The 24,816-nt window shown below is 43.9% G+C and overlaps 1 protein-coding gene across 2 annotated transcripts in view; it reads right to left on the bottom strand.

The window, feature by feature from the left end:
* Nucleotides 1–147: 147 nt before the first annotated feature.
* ccdc88c (coiled-coil and HOOK domain protein 88C) overlaps nt 148–24,816 on the bottom strand; it is an 84,031-nt gene continuing 59,362 nt past the window's right edge. The window contains exons 18-33 of one of the 2 annotated variants that reach the window (XR_016488681.1): nt 23,838–23,965; nt 21,975–22,116; nt 21,581–21,778; nt 21,193–21,354; nt 18,035–18,312; nt 13,024–13,167; nt 12,444–12,630; nt 12,190–12,335; nt 11,985–12,074; nt 11,423–11,700; nt 10,556–11,027; nt 9,022–9,228; nt 7,066–7,140; nt 6,868–6,936; nt 6,366–6,613; nt 148–3,567 (exon numbers count right to left, since the gene is read on the bottom strand). Coding sequence is in view for 1 of the 2 variants with exons in the window: in XM_021574068.3 (XP_021429743.3) it covers nt 2,557–3,567; nt 6,366–6,613; nt 6,868–6,936; nt 7,066–7,140; nt 9,022–9,228; nt 11,423–11,700; nt 11,985–12,074; nt 12,190–12,335; nt 12,444–12,630; nt 13,024–13,167; nt 18,035–18,312; nt 21,193–21,354; nt 21,581–21,778; nt 21,975–22,116; nt 23,838–23,965 (3,363 nt within the window). In the remaining variant the exon portion in view is untranslated. The remainder of the gene's footprint in view (nt 3,568–6,365; nt 6,614–6,867; nt 6,937–7,065; nt 7,141–9,021; nt 9,229–10,555; nt 11,028–11,422; nt 11,701–11,984; nt 12,075–12,189; nt 12,336–12,443; nt 12,631–13,023; nt 13,168–18,034; nt 18,313–21,192; nt 21,355–21,580; nt 21,779–21,974; nt 22,117–23,837; nt 23,966–24,816) is intronic. The other variant, XM_021574068.3, reaches the window with a different exon arrangement.

A 24,816-nucleotide genomic window follows, 5' to 3' on the forward strand; every position in this document is an offset into this window, starting at 1 on the left:
TGTTTGTCTATGGAGACTGCATGTGTGCTACATTTTACATCTGTCAGAAACAGGTGTGGCTAAAATAGGCAAATACACTACTTTCAAGGGGTGTCCACATACTTTTGTATATGTAGTGTAGCCCTACAAAGAGAGTCAGCAGAAACGTCATTTTACAAATCTTTATTTAAAAAGGTTTCCATTGTTTTTGGACAGAAAAGGTCTATGTATCTACATTAATCTATGAAAACATTTGCAATATTTTCATTTCAGTATCTGTGCACGTTGGTAGGTGTGTCTTTTAGAACTCCAGTCATTTTTTAGTAGTGTTTGGTCATGATTATCAAAATCAAATCTCTAACCTACTGTACATTACACACAGGAACTGTGCACCAGTTAGACAAGACCTTAGACACCTGTACACATGGTGATGGCACACATATTGTGCGTGTGTGTGTGTGTGTGTGTGCGCGCGCACACACACACACACACACACACACACACGTGTGAGATTCAATGCAAAACAGATGATATTTCTCTTGGGAATGCCAACCATACCAACCTTTCATCAATCTGAAGAGAACAGCTGTGGAAGGGAAATTTGATTTAGTAGAGAAAAGTGCCAAATATGGTCAATTTTCATGCTCTATATAGTCATCTGATGCATTGTTACACTGTAACAGGCAGACTAATCATCCACCTAATACAGGAGTCTAATTAGAATTTTATCCACTGACTTTTTACTAATACAGAAAACGCATCGATACTTTTTGAATTAATGAGGTTGTGCACAATTCAAACACCACCACCCTTACAATGAAACACACACTGTTCACTTCACAACAAACACATTTAGGTGAGAAAAAAAGAGAAAAAAACATGCAGACAAACTGTAGTTTTATCATCGAGGGGAACATAAATTCATTGAGTCTTATTGCCATTTTAGAGCTGGGTAGCAGACAGTATCTACATTTAACACTATCAAGAACTCAAAATGAAAAAGACAAACCCTTGGTCGACAATGTACTCGTTTTCTGTAGTAAAAATGTATCCAGTGTTCAGACTCATTATCTACTTCATTGTATAGTGCTTTTTGGAATGAATTTGGAAAATAATATTCATCATATGCATATAGAAAACATCAAAACTGACAGTGTTCTACTGTATGTAGCAGGGCTCTCCAACCGTCCTGTACGTTTTCACTTCAACACCAATCTAGTGCACCAGATTCTAATAATTAGCTGAATCAGGTTAGTTACAACTGGGGTTGGAGTGAAAACCTACATGAGGGTATCTCTCCGGGAACAGGGTTGGAGAGCTCTGGTATAGACACTAGTTTCTGGGGGCATTCACGGTGGTCAGTAATGGACAGTATGAAATATTTCACCATTTTATTTCTCAACCTGACCAATCTCTAACTCGCATCTTCATCTGTTTTAATCATGTCACCATTTCCATCTTTGTCCATATTTTTAAAAAAAAAACACTTTCGCGCCATCTCCATCACTTTCTCAATCCTCCTTCACTCCTTTCATTTAAAAAGTAGCCCCTCTCTTGCTACAAAATCCCTGCTTTTTCTCTTTTCGGAAGTTGGTCAGTGCGGTGCTCTCTCCCTCTACTTTCTCGTCCTGCCTCGCGTGCACAAGGACAGATATGGGATGAATTACATGCTCCCCACAAGCCAGTTTCACAAAGCCCATAGTTTGGTCACCCACAGGCCACAACAGAAAACAGTATGTTCGAAGTTGGAGCAGACCTTTTTCCAGTAATGTGTCACTCCGAGGCTGTGTTGAGACAATCAAACACTGTCTGTCCTTAAGCTCCTAAAGATGGAGGACAGAAATTACCATGCAATTACTCTGGGAGTGGTTCTTTTCTCCTTCCCCAAAATGTTTGTTTTTCAGATTCAGAATATAACTTCTTGGACAAGGCCAAGGTTGTATATACAGTGCACAGAGAGCTGAGGGGAATCAGTGGTGTCCAATAGAAAAATATTAAAATACATTCGTCGCTCCCTAGTGCCTTTTGTCTTCCTCAAAGCATTCATGTGCTAATGTAACTGCGGTACTGGTGGTCCCTTGGTCATGCAAATCAAATCAACCATATCTTTTGCCAGCTGGGTACAGGCCCCTGTTGTGTGTTGATTGAGGTGGTCTCTGTGGCAGCATCTCCTTTATGAAGCTTTAAAGATAGAATCCGCAGTAGGGGGAAACAGCGCCACTGGCCGCTACACCACCGCTGTTATTGTTTTTGATGCCGAGCTGAGAAGACGTTGCGCAGCATGGTAAAAAAACAAACAAGCAGTACATATTTTGCTCTCCTGTCGTGCGTGTAATGATGTCTGAGGGGAAAAACAGTGTTCGTTGTGTGCAGTAACTTCTTTGTTGTTGGCTGTTTCACCATTAAAGATTACAGTTAGGAAGTTTCAAACAGTCCGAATCATAAAGGATATATCCAGTACAGTAAGGACCAGCCTAGGAGTGCCAGACAAGACCAGGCCAGACATCCTGTGGTTTAGCAGGAAGAACAGTGTTTGTACAGTACTGAGGCTGTGGTCTGTAACTACACTAACGGCTCCTAGACACAGCCATATTCATACCACACAGTCTGGGGGTCGTTATTGGGGTCTGGGGAGGCAGGGGTGCTCGTGGGGGGCTCCTCTGTGCCACAGCTCAGCCCTCCTCCTCCTCCTCCCACCTCCGATTTCTTCAGTAACGGGGAGTCCGCCTGTAGCTGCGCCTCCCTGCGCTGCACCTCTTCCTCCTGTGCCTCCTCCAGTCTCAGAGCCGGCACTGCCCTGACTGGCGTCACCATGGCAACCTCCCCACGATGGTTCTTCTGATTCTGCTGGGGGTTGGGTCGTCCCTGTTGTTGTCCGGTGCTGGGTCCGTTGTTCCTGGGGGTGGAGCCTGGTGTTGTTCTTCCTCCGTATCGCTCGGGCTGCAAGGATAGGGAGGAGGAGTGGTGCTGGGGAAGGGTCAGGCTGAGTGGTTCCTCTTTGGGTGGAGCCAGAGGCAGCCTGCGGGGGTCTATGTCCGAGGGTCCTGCTAGCCTGGCAGAGTGGGGGCGCTCCCTGGCCATGGCTCCAGCCCCAGGCCTCCTGACCACCCCGTCCACACTTCCACCACCTCCACTCTGGCTGGGTGAGCCACCTGCCTCCCTGTCTGTCCGGTAGCTATCTGGACCGTTTGAGCGCAGCAGGTCAGCAGAGGCCAGGCTGAAGGTCCGAGACAGACTGCTGCTGCCCAGACCACTTCCACGGGGTGCAGGAGGTCCCAGGGGTGAGGGCCGCCCCCCTGTCCCTAACCCGTTGCTGGCCCGGTTGGGTAGGGTCTGGGACTGGGGTGTGGAGGTGGATCCCTCAGGGAGCCGGACGATGGGCCTGACGCTCTGTCCTGGTTTGGAGTTCCTGCCTGGCACCTCGCCGGCCCGTTGGAGGTCTGTGTCTCTCTTCACGGTGGGCGTGACATAGCTGGTTGGAGTCTTGGCTCCATCTCTCAGAGCGGGCCGGCCGGAGGTGGATCTCTCCCGCTCTCCTGTTCTGCTGAAGTAGTCCTCCATCAGGTCCTCCTGACTGCCTGTCTGCACCTGAGGGGAGGGATGAGGGAGACAGACACACAGCACTTAGATGAATCAAGGAAGTAGACTTCAACACCAAACCCTTATCACACAGAGGGAATCCATCCAAAGCTATTATTGTCCATGTTCAACTACCTGGATTACTGTAGACACAACATGGGACTCAGGACTGATCCAATCAGTGAAGTGCTTGTTTAGGTTGTCTATTGTTAAACAGTATAAAGATTCCTGGAAATATGGCCCATGGGTCTGTCTGCCTATGCCTCTATGATGCAGATTCATTAGGGAATGTGTTTACAACACCAGGGACCAAACACATCTCACTGCAGCACTATATAAATTATATTACATTAATGGAAAGACAAGCAGAGCGGCCCGCTGCTCGCAAGGCTAACAGCCAACGACATGAGAAAACAAAGCTAATCTAATGAGGAACAAGAAATGCCTTTATAAACAAAGAGGAGTATTGATTCGGTCTCATCTACCTGCACCATTAAAAATAGAGGGACTATGGGAGGTAACACCACTGCTCAGATGTTGACTGATACAGCACTTTGGAATGCAGGTAAATGTGAGTGTGTTTAGGCATGAACATCTCTCAATCACATTTAGTCAGGTTTGTAGGCAAAGACTTTAGGTGTGTTAACCCATGTTACACTGATTTAGGTGGTTAGTCAGGGAAGCGAGAATCAGATTGATCTCTACATTCTTTAAAACAGAGGTAGGAAGAGAACAAGAGACATGGCGAAAAAGAAAAATGTACATTGTGTGGTGTTGAACCCCCCCCTGTTGCCACAGTATGCCCGCTAAGTGATGGCCATTTTATTTACTGTGTGAGTTAGGAAGTGAGGTGAATGGAGAGTGTGTAGATGTGCACGTCCTAACATTTCATCGACAAAAGCCTGTCAAGTGAGGTGAATGACCAAAAACTAACAGTGCCACCCATCCATCCATCACCCTGGTGGTACCAAAAACAGAGCCTCAGTCAGAGGAGCTGTTGGTGGAGAGGAGTTCTCCTGCAGAGGGGCTGGAGAGAGGGAAGCTGTGCTTTATGTAGCATCACTTCAATTGAAGCCACAACGCCTTCCCAAACCTTTCATCCATTTCTCTATGACACTATATGCTTATAGCTGGTTGGGAAAATTAACTCAGAATGTGTCATATTAAACTAGAAGCTATATCCACGATTCCATCCATGCCAAACCACCATACATCACTTTATGGCATAGAACGTACAAGTTCGTACAGTGGTTGATGTACAGTGCATTCAGAAATTATTCAAGCCCCTTGACTTTTTCCACATTTTGTAACATTACAGCCTTCTTCTACAATCAATGAAATATCTGTATTTGTTTCATCAATCTACACACAACACCCCATAATGACAAAGCGAAAACCGGTTTTAGATTATCTTTGCAAATGTATTAAAAATAAAAAAAACAGAAATACCTTATTTACATAAGTATTCAGACCCTTTGCTATGAGACTCGAACTGAGCTCAGGTGTATCCTGTTTCCATTGATCATTCTTGAGATGTTTCTACAACTTGATTGGAGTCCACCTGTGGTCAATTCAATTGATTGGACATGATTTGGAAAGGCACACACCTGTCTATATAAGGTTCCACAGTTGACAGTGCATGTCAGAGCAAAAACCAAGCCGGAACTGTCCGTAGAGCTCCAAGGCAGGAATGTGTAGAGGCACAGATCTGGGGAAGGGTACCAAAAAATGTCTGCAGCATTGAAGGTCCCCAAGAACACAGTGGCCGCCATCATTCTTAAATGGAAGAAGTTTGGAACCACCAAGACTCTCCCTAGAGCTGGCCGTCCAGCCAAATGGAGCAATTGGGGGAGAAGGGCCATGGTCAGGGAGGTGACCAAGAACCCAATGGTTAATCTGACAGTGCTCCAGAGTTCCTCTGTGGAGATAAAATAACTTTCCAGAGTGACAACCATCTCTTCAGCACTCCACCAATCAGGCCTTTATAGAGTAGGCCAGGTGGAAGCCACTCCTCCGTAAAGGCACATGACCGCCCACTTGGAGTTTGCCAAAAGGCACCTAAATGACTCTCAGACCGTGAGAAACAAGATTCTCTGGTTTGATTGAAATCTTTAGCCTGAATGCCAAGCATCATGTCTGGAGGAAACCTGGCACCATCCCTACAGTGAAGCATGGTGGTGACAGCATCATGCTGTAGGGATGTTTTTCAGCAGCAGGGACTGGGAGACCAGTCAGGATCGAGGGAAAGATGAATGGAGCAAAGTACAGAGAGATCCTTGATGAAAACCTGCTCCAGAGCATTCAGGGCCTCAGACTGGGGTGACGGTTCATCTTCCAACAGACAACGACCCTAAGAACACAACTAAGACAATGCAGGAGTGGCTTCGGGACAAGTATCTACGTCCTTGAGTGGCCCAGCCACAGCCCGGACTTGTACCCGATCTACCATCTCTGGAGAGACCTGAAAATAGCTGTGCAGCAACACTCCTCATCCAACCGGACAGTGCTTGAGAGGATCTGCAGAGAAGAATGGGAGAAACTCCCCAAATACAGGTGTGCCAAACTTGTAGCGTCACACCCAAGAAGACTCGAAGCACCTTTGGCAGCAATTACAGAATCAACAAAGTACTGAGAAAAGGGTCTGAATACCTAAATGTAATCAGTTTATTTTTTATACATAAAAAAATATTAAAAAAAAGTTTTACTTCATCATTATGGGGTGTTGTGTGTGTATATAGAGAGAAAAAACATCCACATCCCAAACCATTCATCCATCTCCCTATGACACATTATCCCTCTATTCTTACAGTCGGTGGTGAGAGGGTGTTGCTCTCCTCCAGGAACTCTTCCAAGGTGACCATATCGCTGCCAGGGGAGGAGGTTCGGTGGCGGCCCGGCCGGGGTGCACTCCTCTTGGTCGGGGTGTGTGTATGGGTGTCGTAGGGAACCGTGGAGCTCCGGGGGAGAGACAGGGAGTGGGAGACGTCGTGACTAACGGCCACTACGTCATCACTGGACAGGCTGGCAGAACGGCCCTGCAGGCGCTCCAGGGAATCTAGATGGACAGAGGGAGGTAGAGAGGTAAAGATAAACCATCAGGATAAGAGATACAGTATTGCTTTTTAGTCAACTAAACGCTGAAAACGACTTAAGTCCACAGTGGGGGATAGTACTAGAAAGCAGGCTAAAACAATGGCCTGAGACATGCCCAATATAATGACAAATCTGGTATAGAAATCAGTTAAATATAAAATGGCATCTATTGAAGTAATTTGCAGGGTTTGCAGATGGGCATAATGTTGGTTGTACCTTTGAAGTTAACAGGGGAGTTGCTGCTGGAGGTGTTGCGGCTGAGCTCAGCAGAGCCTGGTCGATAACCTGCAGAGAAAGAGACGGAGGCGGGAAAGAGAGCAAGAAAGAATGAAACAGAGAGCGGGACAGAGAGTGAAAGGGAGCCCAAGGGTCCAGCAGCCGTCTGAACTTGTATTGATCAGCCTGGTCTTTTACCTGCGTTTCCATGGATACTGCTCCCAAACAAGGCGTCGGGGGAGTGAACCCGAGGGTCGTCCTCGTGGATAAAACCTGCAGAGCACAGAGGGAAGTGAGTTACTCCGCCACGTCATCACATATTGATAGAGAGATGAAGGTATGTGTGTTACGAGTCATTTGTCCCAACAGACAGGTAACCAACCACACGCTGATACTGTCCCACTTTACAATTAAAACTGTGCACACTAAAAGGGCAGTAGTGTTTAAGGATGATTAAGGGGATATAGGAAAACCCCAGGTTTATACACAGTATATCAACTATAGATAATCCACTTCACTTCTACATACTGAATTAAAATGTTGCTACTGATTAACAATGTAACAACTGGCTCTGTACGATGATGTCGCCTTGAGCCACAAGGCTCCTTCCTGTAAGTGTTTGTGTATCTATTCTCCAGTTGATGGGACAAAGTTCTGAGATTGGACCACAAGGTTTCAAGGAAAGTAAACAAATGTTCCGACTGTGATTATTGACTAAGGATGGCAGAATTATTCCAAAACACTGATAACCTCTTGGTAGACTTAAGTGACATGTCAATTTTTCAGCACTGCGTGCGCTCTGGGAGATTAGGGATTTAAGTCACCCGTTTGGTGTTATTCTGGAACACTAGATAGGTTTCCATGCAAATATTCTAAAACCTGCATTTAAAAAAATGCATGTTCTCTCACTGGAGGTACGCGTCCATCAAACTGATTTCTTGTGGATAAAATGCTGTGTGTGATAACGCAGTGCACATAAAAATAACTTTGGCGGTGAAGTTCATATGCACCGAATTTAAAGCAGAAGTTCAATGCCGTTTCGACCCTCTCTCCCCCTCTCTACGGCACATGCTGTCTCAAACTCTGAATGAATGCTTGGCTATGAAAAGCCAACTGACATTAACTTCTGACCTGTTGCAACCTCTACAACCACTGATTATTATTTGACCCTGCTGGTCATCTATGAACGTTTGTACATCTTGAAGAACGATCTGGCCTTAATGGCCATGTACTCTTATAATCTCCACCCCGCACAGCCAGAAGAGGACTGGGCCACCCCTCAGAGCCTAGTTCCTCTAGGTTTCTTCCTAGGTTCCTGCCTTTTTAATGAGTTTTTCCTAGCCACCGTGCTTCTACATCTGCATAGCTCACTCTTTGGGGTATTAGGCTGGGTTTCTGTATAAGCACTTTGTGACAACTGGTGACGTAAAAAGGGCTTTATGAACACATTTGATTGATTGAATGGGGTTCCATCACATTTTAAACTCTACCGATGGCTTTGCCACAAAAACTGTTGCTATAAATTGCAAGCTTGCCCAATCTGGTTTTGGAGCATTCTCTCTAGACAACAGGTCGCTAATAAAATGGACAGGATAGGTTATGAAGAGATATGGATAAGAGCAATATAATGTATTTGATCATTTGCAGCCAAGCGTCGATCATCATGTCACCAGCATTCAAATAATACCCTTGATATTTATTGTAAATTTGCATCAAGCTCATCACCACCCATCAGTTAACCACCATGAAGTTGAACTTATTTAATCTGCCTACAAACGCAACGCTTCTCCACATGGTTGTGGTAGTACAACATAGCATATCATCACGTGACTCCATATCATGGGCATAAAGGACTTTCCACCGCATAATACATTTTACAGACTCAAAAACTTCACACCATGTCAAACAAACAAATTGTCTGTCAACATTTATGAAATTGTACAGACATCGTGTTTCCATCACACCCGTCTTGATTTATTTAACGGAATGACTTTACTTAACTGTGAATGGAAACTTAATTACTGACTTTAAGAAGAGACATAAGCAAACGTGCAGTTTCATAGAAAGAACATACTGCAGATCTACACTACATCATGACATCTTAACATTGAAGATGGCAGCTAGTCAGTAAATGGGCATTGGGGCCTACCGTACCTTTGGGTCTGCGTCCAGGCCTGGAGCTTGAGTTGGGTGTCAGGCCTGAAGTGGAGGTGTGGTTGGCGAGGGTGGAGTGAGCAGCACCCCCTAGCTCCACACCTCTTCTTCTGGCGTAGAGCTCTTCTGTGCCATTGACACTCTCACTGCTACCCCCTGGAATTCGGTACAGCTCCCTGCCTCGGGACACTCCACTGTCGTTTAGTGCTAGGGGAACAATAACAGAGCAGTTAGTATCCATGATGGTACCACATCCGTCCAAACAAACAACCCCATTCTCCACACAGCAGAGGCAGGTGAGCTGGAGGCTGCTGGACAGTGGACAGTTAGGGCAGGTAGACAAGTGCGTGCTAGAGCAGTGAAGCGTAAGTGTAAGCAAAAGCTTTCAAAGGACACAAGTTGACTCCATTTGCACATTTGCTACAGTACACAATGATATACAATAGTCTCAACTAGCATTTCTTCAGTCAGACCACTTTCCAAATGGCAACATACTGTACGCACATCAATGGTTTTTAGATGCATTTTGGACCTACCAATGTTTCTATCTGATCAGTCTTTTTTTTACCAAAGAATAAAAAGCTAAATCCCTTTATAGTAAGTCAGACTGAACCCTGGACTGCTGAGACAATAGAACACTGGCAGTTCTACTATTCTATAGGAAGTGAAGGCTTTGGCAGTTTCCTGTCTGATTCTAACTCTCAAGAAAGGAAGAAAGTGAGAGAGAAAGAGAGTGTGTGGGTAGCCTACAAGACAGTGGTGTCTCAGACAGCAGGGTGTCTGGTAGACTACTGGCTCCGGGAGGGTCTGGTTCTATACCTTAGTGTTATTGCATTCCTTGCTCCCTCTCTCAGTCCAGCATTGGATTGGTCATTTATGCAAACATCACTGTGTTAGTAGTCTCAGACATCAATAGTTCCAATACAACAGCTATTCTGTATTTTTGCAAAGGGATAACGCGAATGGTGTGGAGGGAAACGAGGTGGACAGCGAGTGAGGCTAAAACGCATGGCTAAAACGCAAGTGACAGACAGATAAGAGTACAGGATATGGAATAAAGGATAGGATGATGTTAGACTGTGGTGCGCGTTTGACATGGAGAGTCAGAGTGTGATGCTAGCTGGAGGCATTCGTATTATCAGCAACATGACACAGGCTAACACAACACAGCACAGACAGCATGTGCACACATCACTCCCCAATGTCGCATTTTCTTTGCACTGGGATTAAAAGCACAACCCTTTAAACAGCAGTAAATATTGCAGATTGCCCCTGTAACAAGTTCTCCTCTCATCACCCCTCCAGCCATGTGCAACATGAGATTTATACCAGCTGCCAGACTAAGAGACACAGCAGACAGAGTAATTGCCTTCATTGGGCTGGTATCATCGCTCTTCAGTTGCCCACTTTACATGATTAAACATCAGTTGACAGACACACAGATCTCATTTTCACAGAGAGAGGCAAAGCTGCTGGCTGCAGTAAGGGCTGGCTGCAGTAGGGGCGGGCTCTAATCCAAAACAGGGCTACTTACTGCAGGGTCAAGCCAGAGTCCAGAGTGGAGTGTGCAGGGTATGAGGCTAGAGGCCTCAAAAGGTTCAGTTCAGAGTTCAGTTTGTGTGTGTTGGTATGTGTGATAAGTGTATGTTGTGATGGGAGGAACATGTGCATTAAGAGGTCAGTTTTCTGTAAGTAAATTATGACAGAGGGCCAAAAAGTGAAGATGTTGCAGATTTTTTTTTTTAAAGGGGGGGGGGGGGGGGGTGAGTGAACATGAAGATGACAAAGATGGTGGTGGTGGTATTAGAACTGTCCAATGAGGGGCAAGAGAGGCTCGGTGGTACAGGTGGAGATGTCAGAGGAGGACCAGAAGCGAAGTTGTCTAGAGAGAGAATGTCGTGAGAGAGGCATCTTGGGAACCTTCATTTTCTCCTGGCTCTTACTCCTCAGAAAACCAAACCGCTTGGCTGCTGTGACGGGGAGTACCGCTGGCAGGGCTGGGGGTGCTGAATGATAGGGGATTATGTTATACACACAACGACAAAGAAGGGGGAGAAAGAGAGATGAGTGAGTGAAAGAAAGTAGTTAACTACATGCATTATATTAATGAACAGAGTCCAAAATAGTCCAACAGAGAAGATGAAGAGTTAAAGTATTAAAATGTTTAGGCATGCAATAGATCCTCAATGAAGTAGTAGATAATGAAGAACATGCAAGATGAGTTTGGAGGGGGAGGAAATGTGAGATTGTGTGTAGCTAGAGCTCCCTCTTGTGGTAAATAGAACTGTACGGCCTTGACACCTTTCCTTATTCAGTTAAGAACAATCCTGGATGAGTAGACAAATACACTGCATTTCCCTTTAGTTCCCCAACCCACCCCCCACCCCCGTGTCAGTCTTACCTCTGCTGGAGTGGGTGGGGGTGAGGGTAGGGGAGTGCCCCTGTCCGTGGTGGTTCTCCTCCTGAGAGTGGTTCCCCACAGAGTCCAGGCTGAGGCGGGACTGGCGGGGGGGTAGAGGAGGGGGAGGCAGGGGGGGAGGTATGTCAGGGAAGTCCAGGGTGGGAGGTTCTGGCAGGGGGATGTCTGGGGCGCTCCGCACCCTCTCCCTCGAGCTGTCCTGTCTGTTCTTGGGCTTGATGAGTTTGGCCAAGGCCTTCGCCCCGGCCCAGTGGTTCTTCCTGACAGACAGGAAATCACAGTTTCACTCAGACATCCATCTATCCTCAGGCCATAGGTCATCTTCACTTGCGTCATATTTCTTTCCTGTCTATGTATGCTCTAGGGCCCACAAAGTAAGCTCTCCACAAGTGGCATAGCTAGGGTCAGGAGGGTTTACAGACCATGTGACCTGACCAGGAACAACTCAGGGACAACTCAGGGACCTAGGGCTTGCTAAATGCATCCATTTGTCATCCTATTCCATTGACTTAGATTAGCAAGTGTTAAAAAAAAAAAAACTTACTTTTTAGGGGTTGGATCATAAAACTTGTACTGATCCATGATCTTCTCCTCCAGCTTCTCTTTCTGCCTCCGGAGTGAGTTCAACTTGTCACTGGAAACACAGGATTTGTTCGATTTATTTATGACATTAAACAAATCAAATTCCAGTAGAAAATATCTCCCTCTATATACCCGCACGTGCACACACACACACACACCCTACTCACATGTACTGTTTTTGCTCTTCGTGGTAGAGCTCCTTGCTCTCCATGGTTCTCTCCAGAAGGGTCTGGTTCTGTTGGCTCAACATCTGGATCTGACTCAGCAGGTGGTGGTTCTCCTCCTCCAGGTTCCCCTTCAGACGCGTCAGCAACTGGGACAGAACACACAATAGAGATGAGCTGTTTTATCTTAGACATAGACAGTCCCTTGTGCAGTAGCTCATTGAGGTCCCGGTGTGGTCTTTCAGTCGTCTCTGTACCTCACAGTGGTTGTCCAGCTTGGTCATGGAGATGTCCAGGCCCTGGTGTTGCTCCTTCATTGAGTCGTATCTGGCCTGCCAGCGGTTCACCTCCAGCTGAGCTCCATTCAGACTAGTCTTCAGCTCCTTGGTCTGCACCTGCAGCCCATCATACTCCGCACGTAGCTGGGTATGTGTCTGGGTCAACCTTCAGGGGGTGTGGAGAGACCGTATGGAGAGACATGAGTTCCTGGTGCTTTGCAAAACAAATTCATCTTCAAAATACCAATTGTAGGGTCAGCTAGTCAGTGTTGTAGTTAGTTAATTTTGTTAGATTTTTGTTGAGAGGTGAGTTTAGCCATACTTATTTTTTCTGCCAACTTGGTAACAAAAGCCAGTTTAATCTAACTGTAGTGTTAAAAAAAACATGGCCAAGTGTGTGTAGCTGGAGAAAGATAGTTAGAAACAGCCATTACAGTATGTAACCACCAGAGGGTGCCAGGGTCAGGCTGTTCTTGGGCTGTTCTCTATGTGGTGCTTTGAAAAGCTGGAGTTGGTTGTTGGTGCTGTATTCAGGTGCTGCTGTGCTGACTGAGCTCACCTGTCCACTTCCCCCCTCAGGCTCTGGTTCTCCCCCAGGATCAGGGCGTTTTTGTGGATCTCCTCTCCTAGACTCTCCCTCTCCTTCTGGAGGGTGGACTCCAGCGCCTCCATGGCATCTTTCTGCTTCAGGAGCACCATGTACCTGCACACAGAGACCCAGACAGAAAAACAGAAACAAAGACTGGGTTAAAAGACAATTTCTCCTCAGAGGTCAAAGTATTCCGACCCCTTGGATTTCATTTTTATTGTGGGATTAAAATGGATTTAATTGTCATTTTTTGTCAACAATCTATACGCTATTGTCACAGTGGAAGAACATTTGCATAAATAAAATAGTCATTGCATGAGTATTCAGCTCCCTGAGTCCATACATGTTAGAAACACCTTTGGCAGCAATTCCAGCAGTGAGTCTTCTTGGGTAAGTCTCTAGAGCTTTGCTCACCTGGATTGTGAAATATTTGGCCATTATTCTTTTCAAAATTCTTCAAGGAGGTTGGGGATCATGACAGTAATTTCTATAGTATTTCAAGCGAATTTAAGTCAAAAGTGTAACTTGGCCATTTAGGAACATTCACAGTCTTCTTGGTAAGCAACTCAAGTGTTGATGTGGCCATGTATTGTAGGTTATTGTACTGCTGAAAGGTGTCCTCTCCCAGTGTCTGGTGTAAAGCAGGTTTTGCGCCAGGATTTTCCTGTACTTAGCACTATCCCTTTTCTTTTAATTCTGAAAAACTCCTCAGTATTTGCTTATGTCAAGCACACTCGTACCATGATGCAGCCACCACCATGCTTGAAAATAAGGAGGCAGTTAAATGACAAATACATTTTAATCCCACTTTGTAACAAAATGTGGGGGAAAATCCAAGGGGTCTGAATACTTTTGCAAGGCACTGTATGGTGCCTAATTAACTGTCCCCATGTTTTGTATTGTGTTACATCTACAAATAGGCCATGGCAATCCCATCCCATATAGATTCCTATTACCACCGAAAGAACAATAACGATACTGGGTCCGACAAGAGCTGGATGGAAAAGTCATGAAGTATTGAGCATCCATGATATATGTGGTGGTGTGTTCAAAGAGCTGCTAAAATCCCATCAGGTTTGTCTTGATTCTTTCATAATTTCCAAAAAATTAAAGAAACTGACTGGAAAAGGGAGGGACTACCTCAGCCTGTCCAATAAGAACCTCTCATTTTAGTTGTGTTGAAAAATATATTTTAAATGTTTTTCTACGGTGTACCCTAATGAACACAACCCAGGCCTTTGAGGCATATATGGACCATCTGATATTCAGGCTGATTAGGTCCTTGACGGCACAGCAGGCAGACTCTTCTAATCCCTGGGCCTCAATCCGGGCCCCAAGGGACCCTGCTCCATTATTCAAAAAAGTAGATAAGGAGACATTTTTTAGTTAGCCAGCTCAACCACGTCACATCTCACATTACTCCATTTAGACTGATGTGATAGTAAGCTTCCCAATAGGACAATTTTTCCAGTACAGGATAGTGTGTGGGTTCTCATCATGTCTCTGTGTGTGTGTGTGTGTGTGTATGTGATATTAGGGCTGGGCGATATGTCCAAAATATTATCACAGTATTTTAAGTATAAATTCAAGTATAGAAGTAAAAATACTTTAAAATTACTTATATTACACAAACCAGATGGCACCATTTAAAAATATATATATTAACGGATAGCCAGGGTCACACTCCAGCACAATTTACAAACAAAGCATTTATGTTTCGTGAGTCCTCCAGATCAGAGGCAATAGATAACCAGAGATGTTCTCTTGGCAAGTGCGTGAATTGGACCATTTTCCTGTCCTGCTAAGCATTCAAAATGTAACGAGTACTTTTAGGTGTCAGGGAAAATGTATGGAGTAAAGAGTACAGTATTTTCTTTAGGAATGTAGTGAAGCAAAAGTTTTCAAAAAGAAAAAAAATAGTAAAGTACAGATACCAAAAAACAACTTAAGTAGTAACCAAAAGTATTTTTACTTAAGTACTTTACACCACTGCTCAATTGAGAATTTCCACACTGCCACAGAGCTGCACACTGCTGCACACTACCACGTAGGGATGCAGATATGGGCAAATAATCTAGGACTTATTTTTAACCAAATGTTGCAATTGCGGTTTGACTTGCGACTTAGAGCAAAACTGTTGGAATCATGGGAATAGAATGACTATTATAATTCAATAGTTAGAATAGAACAGTGTTTGAGATGACAACGAATTAAAATGTCAGGAAAGAGTTATTGTGACAAGGTAGGAACTAAAGTGTTGATACGTGTTTCCTAGGGGACCCTATAAGCTTTGGCTACATTGCATGTTCTCTCGTAGCTACTTCATGTAGTTAACATATTTTTGCTTGGCATATTTCTCTTTGATTTAGAAGATAATGTTGCACAAACAACTTGCTGATTTAGGTCTACACCATCACTGGTATTAGCTAGTTACGTTCTCTTACTCAGTACATTTATTAGCTAGCTATTAACATTAGCGGCTAACGATTAGCATCAAGAATCAGGGCAACTTGCTAAGAAAAGACAAACTAATAGTGTCATTATAGAACGCTGGCGGGTTTATATTAAGAACGCTGGTGGGTTTATATTAAGAAGAAAAGTGAAAACAGCATCGGTGTCATCAACATTGTTGCATGTGCTGCATTGACCATGCAGACTGAACGCAAGTGTCTCGTGGTTGAGGAACATCAAATGAGCTCCTTGAGTGACAGGGGGCGTGGCTAGGTCTGTGTGAAAAGTGGCACGGAGAGAGAGAGTGGACAGATGAGTCAAGTAGCAAAGTAAAAATTAACATTACAGATGGCATATCACATTTAACAAACCAAACATTAAAATACTGGTATAGAAGTAAAAACCAAAACGGTCCCTGCATCAATACCTGTATGTCATAAAATAAGGTATACCGCTCAGCCCTATGAGATATACGTACATAATATAACCAAGTCCAAATATAACCACAGCAAAAAAACAAAGAACACTGTCGCAATAGTTAGAGGAGTGATGTCGCCCTCCGGCCCTCCCCTCAGGAGTGGCCTGCCTGAAGCAGTACAGGTTATAAGGTTCCACTGTAAAACAATAAAAGCAGCAGACTAGAAGAGTTCCACTGACATCCAAAAACCCTATCTGAACACCAACTGAATGAAATTAGTCTCCCAGCTTTATTGAACAGTCACAATTCTGGCCTGATGTTAACTTCTGTTGTCCTGTCCCTCCCTAGCCCTAGTGATAGGCTACCTGTCTCCACCCAACCCGACCGTTGCGGTGTCAGCAGTTTCTCCCAGCTCCAGCCAGGGTGTGAGTGAAATCACACCCAGTCTGTTACTGCTGTACTGTTCCAGCCGTGGCATGGAGTGGTCAGGAGAGAGGCAGGAAGGGTACGCAACACATCCCCTAGGTCACTTCCTTAGGGCGGTCTCTCAATGTCCCAGTGCCAAGCCAGTCTGGAAGGACATACTTTCACAAGCCTATGGCTGTTTAGATGTGGCTTATCAAATGAGAAAGTCTGTTATTGGAAAATTAACTTCAGAGAAATATATTAACACAGTTCTCTTGATGACATGTAACCAATTGATACAGACTCACACCGATGTCAATACACATGACATGAACATGAACAACCATGTAATATGCCCACTCTGTGATAATATACATTTATTTTAAACAAATCTGACCTTTTCTATTACACCTTCTCAGTGTAACATCTTGGTGAGTGTATTTGTGACCATGGTAGTTGACCGCTTGGTGTGTATGACCCATTGTGGACTCTTCCATGTGTGTTCAATCACTTGGTGTGTGTGTGTGTGTGTGTGTGTGTGTGTGTGTGTGTGTGTGTGTGTGTGTGTGTGTGTGTGTGTGTGTGAGAGAGAGAGAGAGGTGTGAACCTGTGGATTATGACATGTATGTGTGACCATAGTCACTTTATTTATCCCGCGCCCTTTGATGATTTCTGAACATTGATAAAAAGGTCCGTAAAAAAATCCCAGCCAAAATGACAAGTACTATGGTGGTTGTCTATAGTGTGATTTCTAGCACCATGTTGTTGTTTTTTTTCTTCCTATGAATTTGGCTCTAGCGTTTAAGCCACAAAATATTATGACCCCATTCCTGAAAGTTAAGACCAAGGAACAAGTACATGCCTCCTGTTTCCCTCTCTGATACTCACAAGGACTCATTGTGTGTGACAAAAAAACACACCTAATGACTGAGGGAAATTAATTCAAAGCATATCTCCTTCAGACTGGAATTTGGCATTAGCTGATCGTCATTTATTGAGATGCCTAGTTCAGACGATTTAAAAAAATACCTCATTTCTTTTAAAGATGCAATATGTAAATTTTTGGGCAACCCAACCAAATTCACATAGAAATAGCCTTTTATTTTATTGTTGCTCTTATTTTTTAAACCTTTTGTTGACTTAGTAAATATTTTCTCAACTCTTATTTTTCTTAAAACAGCATTGTTGGTTAAGGGCTTGTAAGTAAGCATGTTGTATTCGGCACCTGTTGTATTCGGCACGTGACAAATAAAATGTGATTTGATTGGATTACAATGACTACACTATACTTGCTTGTTTTGTCAAACTGAAATTAGGCAAACTATTCTAATTTTAGCAACCAGGAAATGGTGGTGTGATTTTAATAGCGTTGAGCCTTTTCAACAATGCTAAAAAATTTTGGTTGCACCTTGACTCACGCAAGTTGAGTGCACTCCACTTCTTTCATTTACTTTAAGCAACATTCCATTTTAAGAAAAGTGATTTATTGGAGGTTGTGCTGGAGTGTGAGTCAGTTCTTCTGAAGAATAATGTTGAAAATATCCAGCACCCCTGCAATGAACCTTTTTTTTAATTTGATTATTATTTTTTTTTTTACATAGACCTGCCTTAGGGTATTACCACCTGCCTTAGGGTATTACCACTTGGTGTGTGTGTGCCAGGTGGTTTGTGTAACCCCTGTGCGTGTGCCCCATGTGTGTGACCCACTTGTTCTCCAGTGTGCGGTGCTCTTGCTCCAGAGCTCTCTGGTTGCCCTTCAGGGTGGCGTGTTGGGCGATGAGCTGCTCGTACTCCGCTGCCTGTCTCTCATGCACACTCAGCAGGCGCTCGTGATCCTGCAGCACGCTCTCCCTACCCACCCGCGCCTCCTCCCGCTGCCGCTGCCACGCCTCTGACTCACTCTCCAGCGCCCCCACCTGGCCCTGCAGCACAGCATTCTGGGCCATGAGAGATGCACTCTGGGAGTTGAGGGTGGAGTTCTCCACCTAAAAGAGGGAGACATTTCTTTCATTTTACAACATCTATATGTTGGCAACAACTGACACAGCTAGTCTAACTAGGAATTAGGGCTGACCCCATTTTGTCGATTGGTCTATTGTTTGGTCGATAGGCTGTTGGTCGACAGAGATTTTTTGTTGTTGAGAGGTCACAAATACACATATTTTTTCCATGGCACATGTGTAGGGCTGACAGACAAAAAAAAAAAAAAAGAGTTGTCTGTTCTTTCAACCAATCAATTAGTAGACATTTTTAAATGTGTATTTTTCCATATATTGACACATCATATGTGTTTTAATCAAATCAACTATATTAGCTTGTCTGATGCTTTAAGCACACAGTCTGATGAAATAATTAGGACACAGAAATGACTAGAGGGAGTCCGACCAGCAATTGATTTGATTGTGCCGGGGCCGACTCAGACTTGCTGCTCTGTTAATAACAAAAAAAGACAGCGAGGGACTGACTAGCACCCGTTGTCTGTCTCTCCTCCCGGCTGCATCGTCTACCACAGAACATCAAAGTGTTTATCGAGCGGTCTGTGTTGCTGAAGCTGCAACATAATTACAGCCATTTCTGACTGAAAAGATCTGTTACCGGAATCCATCATTTGTTTAGGAAAAACCTCCTATTCCCTCAACCCTTGCTCTCTTTACGTGACACATGTATGCACCGCATGCACATGAGCAAAGACCTGTTCGCACAGGACAAGTATTACTGGAGAACGTTGGTTATGTAATGTAATTATAACTCCAGAATGCCCGTTATTCCAGAGGACGATTTGGATGGGATAATTTTTTCCCCGAACTGCCCCCTGTAATTTTATTTTATATACATTTACACAGTTATGAAGGTCAATCGCAGACATTTCTCTCAAAACACAGGGATGTCGATTTCGCACAGGACTAGAATTATCAGAGGACCTTGGAGTTTGCCAAAAAACAGTATGTTATTCTGGCTGGAATTGTTACTCTCCTGCAATGTAAAAATGACTGACAGGCCAGGACTAATATTACAGATGTGGTGTTTTGTGCTCATGCACATAATTACATTTCCCCGACCTCCCCAGTAAAACTAATACTGTCCGAATAGGGCCTGACCTATAGACAGGGTCGGTCTTCGCCTTTCTGCCGGCACAGGTGAGACCAAAAATGACACCGGTCTATTTATTGTTTAAGGTTTCAAGGCTTGCTTAATTTTATATATATTTTTAAAACTAAAATGCTTGATTGCATTTCAAATCATGAATGCTGTGTGATGACATGAACAATTGATTGATACAGTAGCCTAAAAAAAGTATTGAAATATAGGCCAAAGTAAAACAGATGTGCTTTTATGCCTGAATTCTAAAATGGTGGTTATACCAGGCTGCTATACTAAGCCTACTAATGATAATGACATTACTTATGATCATAATAATAACAACACCAATAAGAAGGAGATCAAGAAAAATGAGCATTATCCTGACCCCTCCTGTCTCCGCCTCCAGTATTTATGCTGCAGTAGTTTGTGTGTCGGGGGGCTAGGGTCAGTCGGTTATATCTGGAGTACTTCTCCGGTCTTATCCGGTGTCCTGTGTGAATTTAAGTATGCTCTCTCTAATTCTCTTGGAGGACCTGGCATGATGACTCCTTGCTGTCCCCAGTCCACCTGGCCTTGCTGCTACTCCAGTTTCAACTGTTCTGCCTGCGGCTATGGAACCCTGACCTGTTCACCGGACGTGCTACCTGTCCCTGACCTGCTGTTTTCAACTCTCTAGAGACAGCAGGAGCGGTAGAGATACTCTTTATGATCGGCCATGAAAAGCCAACTGACATTTACTCCTGAGGTGCTGACTTGTTGCACCCTCGACAACTACTGTGATTATTATTATTTGACCATGCTGGTCATTTATGAACATTTTAACATCTTGGCCATGTTCTGTTATAATCTCCACCCGGCACAGCCAGAGTACTGGCCACCCCTCATAGCCTGGTTCCTCTAGGTTTCTTCCTTGGTTCTGACCTTTCTAGGCAGTTCTTCCTAGCCACCGTGCTTCTACACCTGCATTGCTTGCTGTTTGGGGTTTTAGACTGGGTTTCTATACAGCACTTTAAGATATCAGCTGATGTAAGAAGGGCTATATAAATACATTTTATTTGTTATTCTAAATATAATGTCTCGGACAATTTGGAACAGTGTAAACACTAAATAAATTATAATACCAGAGAGGCTGTTCTAATGAAAAAAGTGTAACGCCTTTACAGCAAAGATTAAAAACAGCTGAATTTGGCTTGGTGCTCGAGGAATCAGTAGGCTATTAAACACACACTCAAACAGGCAACCGAAGTATCTTATTTCTGTAGATATATTGATGACTTATAAAGTCAGGCACATTTAACAGTTAAACTATTAATTAGATCTATAATCAAGTTTGGATTTCCCCTTTCCTGACTTTTCTTAGACAATGAGGCAAGGGGTGTTTTCGCATCTCCTCATTCTGCTGCTGCATTGTTCTCAACTGGTTAACTTTGCTATTATGCACATAGCAACATGGTCTAGGTGGGGGGGGCATAGGGTGTGGCTATATATGCTATGCTATATATATGGAAAAATACATGTTTAAAAAATTTGGACCGATCGATTGGACGAAAGAACAGAGGACTGTCGGTTAACCAAGATCTTTTTTAGTCAGGGACAGCCCTACTAGGAATGCAAACAAGGGGGTGAGTAACTAAAAAGGAAACAAGGGGGTGAGGAACAACTGCCAGACCGACACACAACCAAGCTCACACACACACAGAGAGACAGAGAGACAGAGAGACAGAGAAGCACAGTAGCTGTGCGAACATGGTGGAGCAGAGCCCCTGTAGTATGTATTGTCGTACCTGTAGCTTGGCTGTCTGTGTGTGCAGGGCCGTGTTGTGCTCTTGCAGTACAGCAGACTGCCTCTGTACGGCCACAGTCTGGGCATTCAGCTGACTGTTCTGGGTGTCCAGCTGTCTCAGCTGCTCCTTCAGAAGGTGCTTCTCTGTCTGCAGGGTTGCATTCTGAAGGGAAAGGCATCCAGGTAAGATTAAACATGCACAATATACCATTTGTATAACAATTTGCCTGATGCTTGTATTGGCCAGTATGTTGTGACCGTTACTGTAGTAGTTGTTTTGCTACATATGTTCTAAGCATTCACAGCAAGGGTTGAGAGATCTACAGGAAGAAGTCCTTGTCAATGGTCAACTAAACATTCAACCCTTTTAAAATTCCATCCCCACTCACATTCTTCTCTATGTCGATGAGGCGGTCCTTTAGTTTGAGGAGCTCCGCGGTGGCCTCTCTAGTCTCCGTCTCCCACTTCTCCTTCTGGCCAGGCCTGCCCTGGCCCTGACCTACAGCCTGCAGTGTGGAGCTCTGGGTCTGGGAGTGGGCCTCCTCTTCCTCCTGCCTCTGTCGCAGAGCCTCTAGAGTCTTCTTCACCTAATCACCGCAACACAAGAGGGCAACAGTGTGAGTAAAAAGGATTGTAAGTGAATAAGTTACATAAGAGAGTAGAAATAAGAGTGAAAGTGTTTGTGTGAGAAAGATTGAGTATGTGCAAGAGTATGATTAGTAGACTGTGTGTGTACACACGTCTGTGTGTGTGAGTGAATGAGAGAGGCATATAGGTACGTACGGTGCTGAGTTCAGTGCGTAGCTGCTGGTTGAGACTACTAGACTCCTCCAGTCGGGACTCCAGCCCCTGAATCTTCTCCTCGCGGATCTCCAGAGTCTTCTTCAGTGTTGACTCGATCTTACTCTCCAAGATCTTGAACTTACTGAGGGGGCAAAGAGACAGGCAAACAGTATGTCTAAATGTCATGAAGGCCAATAGAAAGTCCCAGACGAATGAATTCATTGTGATTCAAATGTATCAGCAACGTGGGGCTTTTATTTAAGTCCGATGATGAGCAAACAATGGAAATTCCTGTAGAACGATGTGCATTTACTTATCTATGTTTGAGGCTGAATGTACTATTTATTGTACCTTATTTATAATACCAAGAGGGAGACCGCATGTGTGGCAGATATCAAGCCTTCACTTAGGACAGACTAGAGTAATACTACGGGAGATCAAGTTTGAGACAGAGGTTTGCTTGCTGAGGTCATCTGAAATGTTTTACAACCATATGACTGTCATCTGTACTAAGGAGTCACTGTATTAGCTTTGCACTAAGACAACTATGACAGAAACATATGAAAAACCCTAGCCACAAGCAGTTGAACCTAATAGTTAAATAAAAATAAATTTAAGAGTGCAGAGCACACGAGATTACTAAGTGCTGTAGAAATGTAACTCGGGGTGGTGAATTTATTTGACATGAACTGATTAGTGGCAGCTTGGGTTTCATTGAGCACAAATAGCTGGAGAAGGAATGTCTTTGTTTTTAATCCAATCTCCCTGGGTGACACCCAGCTGGGTCTCTAAGTCTTACCTTGAGAGGTGCCTCTTACCACATCCTCAGAGACTGACGAAAAACCCCTCAAGAAGAGGCCCTCCCCTTTCAGGCAATACACGTTTTTCCAAAGTGTCTTATTTCATATATTTTCCCTTCAGAAAGGCTGGAGTTCAGGAGTGTACAGTTCAGCTATTCCCACAGCGCTGTCCTGCTGCTTGCCTCACCGGACCTGGGGTTCAAATAGTATTCGTTTTTTCTTTCAAATACTTTTTTTTTTTTTGTTGTCTGATACAATTGAACCAATGGAATTGTCCCAAAACCTCACTCATCTGGCAACCCAGGCAGGCAGGCTCAAATGCGCAAAATATTTGAAGGAAATATTTGAAAATATTTGAACCCAGGTAAGGTGCTGTCACTGTACATTACCTCACCCAGCAGGACTAGATTCTAGAAAGCCTTCGCTCTCCAGGGAAAATTCCAAGGAGAATTTTACTGTTGCAAGACAGAGGAAAGGAAATGATCTTTCCCCTGTAATTTTCCCATACAGTCTTTTGAAATTGGTTGTAATAGAACATTGCACACCTGCTGCTGGAGATCACTCAAACACATACACGTTTGAGTGAAACGCGTGTTCATGCCACCAACTGCACCAAACAATTTGAAAAAAAAGAGCCTAAACAAAATGTCACATTAAATCTGTAGAGAAAGAGATTAAACGCTTTCAACACAGGTTTGAACAGAAACCAGGACTCACCCACTATACCTGGCACAGGAGGTAGGGCAGAATCCATTAAAGCAAATAACTTGTTAAACATGAAAAGCCCCTTTACAACTCAAAACCAACATGTCCCCTGTACCTCATCCAAAGTGGACATTGGGCACACATTTTTCAGCATCAGCACACACACAAATGCTATAAATACCCGTTACAAAATATTAGTACACTCCCTTTTTTTATACAAAAAATGGCTGCAGTATTATGAGGGTAAGGTATTGAGTCTGAGACATGCGTCTGAGACACCGGTAGTGTGATGGCATGCTGGTACAGTGTAGATGTAGTTAGTGTAATGCATGCTGGTAGACAGTGAAAAGCCTCTTACTTGTCTTCACAGCTGTGCTCCTCCTGCAGTAGTTTCTCTCTGTTCAGGCCGATCTTCTCCAGCTCATGGCTCAGTGTCTCCAACTCGTTCCATTGCTGCTGCACCTTTAGCTTCTCATTCACCAGGTCCTGGACAGAACACACACAATATAACGCTGATTCTACGGAGCTGTCCACCAAACAGTTTTAGAGAGGCAGTTGTAGCAGAAATGCAGATCTAGAAACAGACTTGAAACACGCTGCACATTCAGTATACGGATAGGCTACTGTAACCCTTACTGCAGTTTTAGAGGCGCATTGACATAAACAGAGTATGCACAGAATACTAATCTCATGGTGTGATCCATAATTTATATATAAAAAACTAAATCTTTATCCATTCATCGGCACCCTGCATTTCTTTTTCTACTTGAACTCTATGTGCTGTATGGTACATCTACACCGAACAAAAATATGAAACGCAACATTTAACAATTTCAAAGATTTTACTGAGTTACAGTTCATTTAAGAAATTCAGTTAATTGAAATGAATTCATTAGGCTTTAATATATGGATTTCACATGGCTTGGAATACAGATATGCATCGGTTGGTCACTAATACCTTACAAGAAAAGGTAGGGCCGTGGATCAGAAAGCCAGTCAGTATCTGGTGTGACCACCATTTGCCTCATGTGAGGCCGGTTGGACGTACTGCCACATTTTCTAAAACAACATTGGATGCGGCTTATAGTAGAGAAATTAACATTCAATTATCTGGAAACACCTTTGGTGGACATTCTTGCAGTCAGCAATTTAACGCTCCCTCATCACTTCAGACATCTGTGGCATTGTGTTGTGTGAAGACTGCACATTTTAGAGTGGCCTTTTATTGCCCTGAGTAGGTGTACCTCTAATGATTATGCTGTTTAATCAGCTTCTTAATTTGCCACACATGTCAGGTGGATGGATTATCTTGACAAAGGAAAAATTATCACTAACAG

The sequence above is a fragment of the Oncorhynchus mykiss genome, chromosome 19, assembly GCF_057628025.1.
Source record: "Oncorhynchus mykiss isolate SJ-2025 chromosome 19, ASM5762802v1, whole genome shotgun sequence".
NCBI lineage: Eukaryota > Metazoa > Chordata > Actinopteri > Salmoniformes > Salmonidae > Oncorhynchus > Oncorhynchus mykiss.